This window comes from Dryas octopetala, chromosome 5 (genome assembly GCF_963921425.1).
Source record: "Dryas octopetala chromosome 5, drDryOcto1.1, whole genome shotgun sequence".
Lineage (NCBI taxonomy): Eukaryota > Viridiplantae > Streptophyta > Magnoliopsida > Rosales > Rosaceae > Dryas > Dryas octopetala.
In genome coordinates, this window is record NC_141370.1 from 17,935,390 (window position 1) to 17,945,609 (window position 10,220).

A 10,220-nucleotide genomic window follows, 5' to 3' on the forward strand; every position below is an offset into this window, starting at 1 on the left:
CGGTCTTACCCAAGTAACTTAAAAAAACGCTTACACCAAGTTTTAGCCCCTCAAATAATGTGACAAAAACAATAAAATTCAAAATGAGCTCAAATATGAATAAACGAAACATTATCGTATCAATTGATATGTAAATTGTTGAAATTTATTTTGATATCGGTAACATTATTGTCGATTAGCATCCTCCACTTTCCATGGAGCCTAAACTCAAAATCATGGTCTGGATCTCAAAAGAATCACACAACCAAATGAATTTGAAACATGTTTAAAACACTTTGGTATATTATGTTTTCAAGGTCCAAAAATTATGAATGTGTTATCGCAAATGATGGTGGTGACATAACCTATCAAACTCTCACACAAGAGTTGACGATGGTATAAGCAAGCACAGCGAAGTCAAAATAGTTTAGTAATAATACTGATTCAGAAAAACTACAGTAGCCAAAGGGAAAAAAAACCGCCTAAACATAGTTCCCGTAGGATTCTATTACTCATTTACCCTGCTTAAACCTTGGCTACATACAAAGTGCAGTTCATACAAACATCATTAACTCCGGCCTCGTATACACGTTATGTTCCTCATCCTCCAGCATAGGGTAGGCTGCCACAAGAGCATCTTGAGCTCCAATATACAGTGAGTTGTAAATCTTCCAGTACACCTCCCTAACCTTCCTAGCAGGATGGAACAGCCCCTGGAGACAGTAATTAAGCACAACAGCAGCACCCAAAGCCACTCTCATCCCTTCAATGGCTTCCATGACAGCATTTATAACATGTGGAGATGTCTCAAATATGTTTGGCCATACATAGTTCAGCAAGTGGACTAACGCATCCTCACAACCCAATCCAGCTACTCCTAAAGCCATGTGCTTGACAGCAGAAGCTGCAGTTTGCCTGTGAACTAGATCTCTGTCCATGAGGGCATCCTCAAGCAATGGAGTCACTGCATAGATATAGTCTTTACCCATTTCACCAATGTACTCAAACAGGAAAGACAGGGACTTCAAAACACCATTCTGCACATTAAGTTCTGGAACACGATACTCATTCATCAGCGCAGGCAGAACTGTGAAAGGAGAACAGGTTTCAGCTACTATTGCGATTGCCACAGTGGTGCAAACACGGTTCTGACGCTCCTGCACCTTGAGATTGTTCAATAGAGTTGCCAAGACATCTTGTGGGCCAATGGCTTTAGCAATGTACCCAAATGTATTCACTGTAGCTCGGCGAATACCCTTCTTATGAGCCTTGAGCATCTCAAGAAGCTCGAAACAGATTCTCATCCACTCCCTTGCTGGAACAAACTCAGCACCACGGTCAGCAATACGACCAACAAGATCAATACAGTTCTCCTGAACCTTCTCATGCCTATTCTTCAAAATAGGAGTTAACCTGGGAAGCAAATCCTTTATAGGAGGTGTCATCTTTGTCATACCAATAACATTGACAATTGCCTTTAATGCACCCAGAATTGATCCCAGTACCTCCGGGTACTCTTCTCCCAAATACTCATACAAGACAACACCAAGATGACCCATCAGTTGTTCCTCTTGGCACTGCTTCATGACAACAGCAATCCTCGAAATAAGATCTGCAGCCTGCTGTCTGACCTTTGCACTCTTGTTATTCAAGCGCCACTTAATGGTACCACAAATCTGGGGAAGGTAAGGTTTCACCCTCTGCCCAAGAGAATTCACAACTGCACCAAACCCATTAAGCATCACATTTGCATCATCACTCGTCTGCTCTTGGAAAGCATAAAGGATACCATCAATGAGAAGCTCCTCCAACCGAGCATCAATATCAGATGCACCCAAGTTCACAACTACCTTCTCAATTGTCTCCATAACCATTCGTCTATATGGTTCACTCTCATCCTTGAGATCCTCAACAATTCTCCCTACTATATCAGCAACACCCACTTTGTTGGCTATCTCCACAGTCGTTTCCACTAGTTGCCTGTAGTTTCTCCTATCCAAAGCCATCCTTCTAACCCAGAAGTTTCTGAAAAACTCAGGAAGAATATCATTTCTTATATAATCAGACTCTACACCTTCTGTACTCACACACTGTTTCACCACTTTGAGCACAATTTTCTTCATTTCTTCATCAGGAGACTGAAACTCTCTAATCAAAATAACCATGACTTCCTTCGTATAGTAACTAGCATATAATGCATCCATAAGAGGAATAATAAAACCAATTGCCTTCAAGAAGGCAGCCAAAACCTTACCACGGTGAGACCTAATACCCTTCCACAATGGCTTCAAGACAGAGTCAAAGCTTTCAATACCATACGGAGCAGCAGCCTCAGCCAGAGCAGCAAGGGAAAGTGCAGTAATCGTCCGGACCTTCTGATTTTCATCACTCAGACCATTTTCTATAATTTCCACAAGCGACCTCAAGTGGGGAAGAACAGCACACCCAATCAAAATGGCAATCTGCTGAACAATCTTGATCCCAGTGTGCCGTGCTTGCCATGATTTCTTGCTCTGACACACAGCTTTCAAGAATGGCAACAAAGCAGGAATACCAAGAGCAGAAGCGACAACACTGAAAGCTCTTGCAGTAGTGTTCCTAACATATTCATCAATGTTATCAATATCCGGACGCATGGCGGCAATCATAGTAGCCAAACCCGCTGCTTTACTAAGATTAGAGATAATTTCTCTCCCTTCAACACGTGCATAATAGTCTTCATCAATCAATAAAGGTTCAATCACAACAAGAATCTTATGCACATAAGGACGTACCAGTTCATCCAACTTATACAGCACTCTATCAATTACCTTAACCAAAAGATGCCTCTCTTGGTCTTCCAAAGTGGGTTGCATAAGCAAAGGCAGAATTCGGTTAAACAAAGGACCAGCACCAAACTCCCTCGCTTTATCAGTAAGCTGCCTCAATGCTGTCTTCCTCTGTGGTGGCGTACCATTCTTAACCTTAAGCAAAAGCTTCATAATCTTCCTCTCTTTCTGCTCATCAGGGGACAACTCCTCCTCTTCATCTTCATTCAACAATGCCCCAAAGTACTGGTAATCCTCTGGCTTCATAAACGGCAACCCACCAGGAAGCTCCTTTGGCACATCAAACTGCTGCCCGCGGTTCTCCTCTGGAATAGAATAAAGAGGAGTCCCCATCGGAGTTGGGGTCGCCAGCAGCTTCCTCGCAGGAGTCCTAATAGGCACATACGAAGCCGGTGGCTCCAAAATCTTATACCCTTCTTGCGGAAACATAGCATCCAGCTCTTCATCAGTCAATGGCCTATTCCTGTCCTCAATATCCTTCTCCCACCTCAACAAATTGTACTGCTCCGGCGTAATGGAGCCACGCAGATTAAGGGCCGAGGGGGTTGGCGTAGCGAGCTCAACTCCACCAACAGGAGTCACACCAGGTGTATAGGCCGCAGCAGGGGTGGCCCCAGCCATTGGGGTGGCACTGCCCATTGTCGCAGGGGTCTCATCCCACCTCGACCTCTGTCGTTTCGGGGTTGGGGTGGCCATCCCCGGAAGCTTCGGGGTCGCATCCCAGGTCATCCCAGCCGGAGTAGCACCGGGAGTAACCGCTCCAGCCGGAGTAGCATCGGAATCCACCAAACGCCCCGGCGTGGGTGTCTCATCCCACCGGTTCCTCCTCCCCACAGACGGAGTCGCATCCGAAACCCTCCCGGGCGTCGGGGTAGCATCCCACCTTCCCGGAGTAGTAGCATCCGGCAAGTCCCAATCCGAAGTCTTGGCCTTTTTGGCCCCACCCTCATCCTGCGACTGGTCCCACCTATTCCTCCTCTTCTGACACGCCGCCGCCGCAGCCGCCGCCTTATCCGCCTTGTCGCCTTTTTCTGGCCCCGCTGCCTTCGCCGCCTCCTCTTCCTCCTTCTTCTTCATAGCAATCGCCCTCAGAGTCTCCTCCTTCTCCCTCTTCAGCGCCTCCTCTCTCATCACATCTGCATAAGTCCGCACTGACGGGTCCGGAGTCTTCTCGCCCGACGCAAACGGGTCGTGCCGCTCGGGCGAGATGATCCGCTGCAATCTCCGCCGTCGATAATCATCTTCACGGTCAATAATCTTCGACGGCTTCTTGAACCCCGAATCCTCGTCCTCGTCGCCGCCTCTCGGCATCTCCTTCATGAGGTTCTTGGGGGCCGTGTACGACGCCAATTTTCGAGCCACCTCATTGTCCATGGAATCCAAGTTCTCGTCGTCGTCGTTGACCGGGATTGACGAAACGTAGGCGTTCTTGTCATTGCCGCCATAGAGGTCCGTATCGAAGGTAACGGAGGTGAGTGAGGCCAATTGCTGCTCCATCCTCTTCCTCTCTTCCTGGGTCTTAGCTATCTCTGGGTCTATAGACGCCATTTTTAGGGTTTCGATGGGTTTTTCAGAAAAACCCTTGAGATGCAGAAATGGGTATCAGGGTTTGAGTGGAGATTGAGTTTTTATTCAGAGATTGGGGTTTGAGAAGTGACCTCAGTTCGAAAGTGTTCTCTATACTGGGTATAGATTTTTTCTTCTCTTTTTTTTTTTTGGTCGGAAGATTTCAACACCGCCAAAACATCGGGAGATTCGGGACTTTAGCTTTCTCAACTTTTTGGGCCCAACTTTCTTTTGTCAATTAGGCCCAAATTTTTAACTCTTTTTTTACCAATTGGGCCCAACTTGGTTACTTGCAAATTCACTCGGACATGTTTAACACAATTTGGTATATTAACAATAATTAAGTAGAGAGAAATATAATTAAACCAATAGCTTGATGCTGACAAGAAAACATTATATAGAATTAAAATTGATAATTACTATATTAACATGAAGATTCCAGCTATTCAATTTGATTTAACAACACGAATGAGGAAGAATTGAATGAAATCTCATCAACTTCAATATATATGGTACTTATAACGTGTAAGGACTTGACTACAGGGATATCTCTCTTACAACTATACTACAAGTCCACAACAAACAAAAAAGTAATTAACTACAAAATATATTGTGTTTCTTTTATTCTTTGGGAAAGTACAAAATTGTATTGCTATGAAATGGGTTGTCTAAAAACTGTCCTCACAAGGCCTCCTTCCTTCAACAATGATTTTCTGAATTAACAGGAATGTCATCGCCTTCCAAAATCCGAAGCACCTGTGTATAGCAAACCAAAGATCATAGTTAACCTTTTTCAGTGATTCTAAGCATAAATGAAGATGCAATGAGATGGGGTAACATGATAACAGCAAGTCATAGATACCTGAGACATGCGAGGCCTGGAATGAGGGTCTCGCCTGATGCACAAGGAAGCACATTGCAGCATGTTTTGAACCTCTTGCTTCGAATAGCAATTCCTTAACCGTGGGTCTATCAGTTCGCTAATGTCATTCTTTTCTAGCAAAGGCCTTGCCTGCTCACCACACACATCAGCATAATTAAGGAATGGCAAAGGATAAAAATTACAACTTATCAGTACCTCAAATATTCTATGTAAGACATCATATCTGTATCAAAGATTTGATGAACTTCTGCAAGTATATGATTTTCTACACGATCTCAAATTAGAGCTTTCTTACTCATACGTACCCATTCAGCGAGGCACTGCTGGCCCTTGGGCTGGTTTATGTCCATAGCTTTCCGTCCTGTAACAAGCTCCACTAATACTACCCCAAAGGAATATACATCAGTTTTTTCTGTGATTTGTCCACTTTGAGCATATTCTGGAGCCAAGTAACTACATTAACGCAAGGTTTCTGATTTAGTCTAAAGCTTTGTTATCATTTGGTCACTTTGTATAATGAGGAAGGACTTTTTTTCTTTAAGTCCTATGGTCTTACCCAAATGTTCCAATTACTCTTGTTTGCATCCCAATATCTCCATCTGGTTGCCACCTTGCCAGTCCGAAATCTCCAACCTGAAATCCAGAAGTGGGTAAGTGTTACTCCAAGTGATCCATGCATGTAAGAAATCTAAAGCTGATCTGTAATGCACATACAATTTTGACACAAAGAGAAACAGTACTCATACAAGGTGTGATTCATCAAGGACAACATACAACTGGCGAAGAGAATATGTGAATTTTTTGTAAGAAAGATGAGAAGAGCATGACATACCAATGGTTCAAAATCATGGGTCAGAAGGATATTGTTAGGTCGCATATCACGGTGGACAATGCAACCCACTCTACACTCTTCGTGAAGGTATCTCAACCCTCGAGCTGCTCCAACTGCAATTCTTTGTCGTGCAGACCATTTTAAAGGACGTCTGTCTTTCCCTGCAAATTTGTTGTATTACCCTTAGCTTGCTTCACTGGTCACAGAAATGAATATATCGATAATTTGTAAAGAAGGTAAATGAACTTCTGAAATAAAGAGTGCTCTCGGTTAGGTATCACACTTCTGACAGAAGGGATATATCTTGTTTCATAGGTCACCAATTTGTAGAAAATGGTTCACAGAGCACTTCCTAATCTGAGTTTGAGATGGAAAGACACAAGCAGAGCATAAGCTTTTGACTAACAATTTTTCTCTGTAAGTTATAACACTTCTGGAAAAGGGTACGTAGTTTACAGGAAATGCTTCTATGGCAAAGCATACCATAAGTTACTTTGGCAATCTACCAAAAACCAGGACAAGACTCGGAAGATGATGACAAGAATGATACTCAACTGAAAATCCTGGAAATAACAGGGTCCCTTATTGACAACAAGACCATAAACTCATTAATTGTTTGACAATATAATGATCTTGATCATTTAATGCAGTAAATCTCTTAATCAGGGTAATTTGAAAACCAAAAATAAATATTGACATTCATCTGAAGTAAAGAGAAAATATTCCAACACTGACAGTGATGCATACCTTCTACTTAGATCCATAAGCAACATTTCCTATGCTGCAATATTAGTGCATTACATAATCAGGGATAGAGGATAACTTACCGTATAGATGAGAATCCAAAGATCCATTGCATATATATTCATAAACAAGCAACCTTCTTCCATCCTCCACACAGAACCCAATCAGCATCACAACATTGCGATGCTGTGCACAGCTTAACACTTCAACTTCTGAGCAGAATTCCTGATCACCTTGAGAACTGGCCAATTTATGTTGCTTGACAGCAACAACCTGGCCACGTGGTAAGACACCTCTGTGTACGGAGCCAAACCCACCTTCAGCCAAGAAATTTGCTTGTGAAAATCCACTTGTAGCAAGTTCCAGCTCAGCATAAGTGAACCACCTAGGAGGATTTCCAAAGACAGGTGCCTTGTGCTGACATATAGAACACAAAGGAGGAGCGCTAGGAGGTAAATTTCTGGATAATGAAATTGCTTCACGTACACTCCTGCTTAAGTTCAAATCAAGCCTATAATTCAAGACTCCAACATCAGGTTCTCGATTTAAGTGAGATAACCTATCCAGCAAAGCTCCATATGTTGAAATTAGAGCCTTATCACAAGGCCTCTCTGAACCTTCTGCCACATATCTTGAAAATTCACCACCAGAACTTATATAATCTGTCATCCATGGCTGGCAGTATGAACCTGTGAAATAAGAATTCAGGTTTTCATCATTTGTCTCATTGTCAGATTCATTCAAATTCTGACTTCTTTCAGTGGTACATGGATCCTCTTTCTTTGACCTCCCCAAAATTCCAGAAAGCAAAAAGGGTTCTGTCCCCATATCTGAGCTTGATATAGATGATGTTCCGATATCTGTTGCAGTCAGAGGTGACTCACGGTCAAAACTACTCGTAGGAGTCACAGTTGGCCCTCTAGTCAAATTCCACTGTTCAATCTTGCCCTTTAGACGTTTTGGAGAAGATTCTGATTCAAACAATGAAGGGCAAGCAACTTCAGGTTCCATCTTTGGAGAATTGACCAAATTCAAGCGTAGAACTTTTGGCCCAGATCGTTTTATAATCACAACATTGCATTGCAGCTCTTCCATGCAATGTTTCTTTTCATACTTCAATTGTCTGCGCAAAATTGCGACAAAATTAATAACTTGAACAGGCAGAAAGGAAAGGAAACAATATTCTAGAGAAGAAGCTTTTATGCAAGTGTTTGCTAAAGATTAACATTGCAAAATCAACAAACGATGCTTGCATGCTATCACACATCCAAAACGCATGCCTTTAAGAAGCCATAGGCTATAACATGTAATACTAGAAAATAAAGTTTACATTGAATGTATATTACTTATCCAATATAACCCAGTTTGATTGAACTTTCTTCGCTTCTGCAGCCACAACACCGCATGGGGTGCCAGACACAATTTTTATCCTGATCTTTATCTGTGATGAAAAATAAGAGAAAAATATATTAATATCAGATGTGAAGTATGTAAGGACTAAACAATGGAAACCAAATTGATGCCCCGACCTTCTCTGGATCATAAACATCTTGGAGTTGGAGCACCATCTGAGAGCATGAGTTCACAATATCATCCTCCTTATCTGAAATGGTTCCTGAGAAAGACCTCTGGTGACTGGTGGTGCAATCGCTGGCAAATCTTGCAAAATCCCAAATCTTTTTGCCTGAACACAGTGTTTTCATCAACCATCAACTCTGGCCACCCAAGTTGAACTCCCAAGAATAAAAAGTAGGGAAAAATAATCCATAACAAATAAATCAGATACATTGTATGCATAATTCAACTTGGTTGTGGTTCACTTGGTTTTGAAGATGCTCTATTTTTGGCCTACCCAAAGCTACAAATTTGTGAAGCACCTCTGTCAAATAAAATGCCAATGGGTAAGATTTTGAAATACCCAAGAGGCAAGTCCAGAGGAACGGATAACATATTGCCAATTCACTAGAAAGTTCCCTACACAACTTCCTTATGATATTCATAGGGCACAAGGATATGTCAAAATAAAGTAGAACATCAAACATGCCATTTAGATAGCTGGCTAGTCAGTATACTTCAGTACAGAAGAAAAATTGAACCCCTAAACAATTAAGTTGTGCGTACTGTTCTAAAACATAGGAATTAACACTCTTGCAAACAATTAAATTAACCAAATAACCATGAAACACTCTGTCAATCACTTGAATAACAAAAAGTTTCTGCCACTTTTCCATGTCTAAGGAGGGGAAAAGTCACTCAAGAACCAGGGTATTGCAACTAAGATCAGAAATTCAGAATGCATACTAATTAAGGAATTGCCAAGCAATATTACCATGAAGAGCACAACAAGCTGACTAATTTATGTATAAAAATATAATAAAATCAAAGAAGAAGAAAGAAAGGAAGATTGCAAGCCGAATTAAAACAACATGAAATTCAATTTGCATGTTTTCTTTAATCTTCTTCACATTTTGAAATATAAATGGGAAATTTTCTTCAGTTAAACAAAGACCCTTAGCTTACTTGATGTGTGAGGAGGCATGACCGCCAAAACCTTAATGTAATCCCCAGGTTGCACAATATGAGTCAAAGCCCACACCAGTCCAGTCTTTGGAATTTCCTTTAAAGCTTTAACAGCAACCACCACCACTTTCCCAGCCACAATCCCATTACCCTTCTCTTTCATACTCAGCCCAGCCACAAAATCTTCACCCCCACACTTCCTCAACACACCCCACAATCAAAACCCATATCCAAATTCTCCATCACAGGCCGTACAGCTCAAAAGAAACAAAACCCATAAGCAGAAAAAACATGCATTATTTAATATCACTGCTAGAATTAGAAACCAATTAATGACCTTTCTGGGCTTTCCCAGATGAAAAACACAAGAGAAGAAACATGAAAGTAGAAGAGGACACGCACTGTCTTCAATGAACTTGAAGCCACCCAGTGACTCATTGCCGTTAAAGGACACGTAAAAGTCCCGAACCCCCTATCGCTCTGTGACACCTTTGGGATCAATGCAAAACAGAACAAATTTTTTTCCAGCACAAAGTTGGGTTTTCATGAAAACTGAGCCCAACCCTTTTGCATGTGAGGTGCGTGAGTGATGGTTGTACAGTTGTACTCATGCTATAGAACTTAGGAGAACAGAATTTGATTGAGTTATGGGAGCGAAGCAGGTGGCCTAAGTTGGACTTTTTTGTTGGTAGATTCTCATTTGGGCTTTGGCATAATTGCATGAAAGAAGCGCCAATGGGGAAACCTGTAAAACGACAAAAAGAAAGAGGAGGTTTGAATTAAATGACAGTGGCTAATTTATTTTCTATAAATATAACAAGACCCATAAACAGATGTTACAGATCAATGATTGGAGCGTATCATTCAC

General features: G+C 41.8%; 1 protein-coding gene and 1 pseudogene across 1 annotated transcript; both read right to left on the reverse strand.

The window, feature by feature from the left end:
• Window positions 1–373: 373 nt before the first annotated feature.
• Window positions 374–4,517, reverse strand: LOC147285191 (uncharacterized; annotated as a pseudogene).
• Window positions 4,518–4,844: 327 nt separating this feature from the next.
• On the reverse strand, window positions 4,845–9,983 carry LOC147285192 (Protein kinase superfamily protein). The gene is given in 10 exon segments (XM_086243629.1): window positions 4,845–5,085; window positions 5,088–5,129; window positions 5,236–5,385; window positions 5,562–5,709; window positions 5,813–5,889; window positions 6,089–6,249; window positions 6,916–7,955; window positions 8,179–8,273; window positions 8,362–8,516; window positions 9,353–9,983. Coding segments are annotated over 10 exon segments (2,091 nt in total). The 5' UTR covers window positions 9,516–9,983; the 3' UTR covers window positions 4,845–5,025.
• Between the last annotated feature and the right edge of the window lie 237 nt (window positions 9,984–10,220).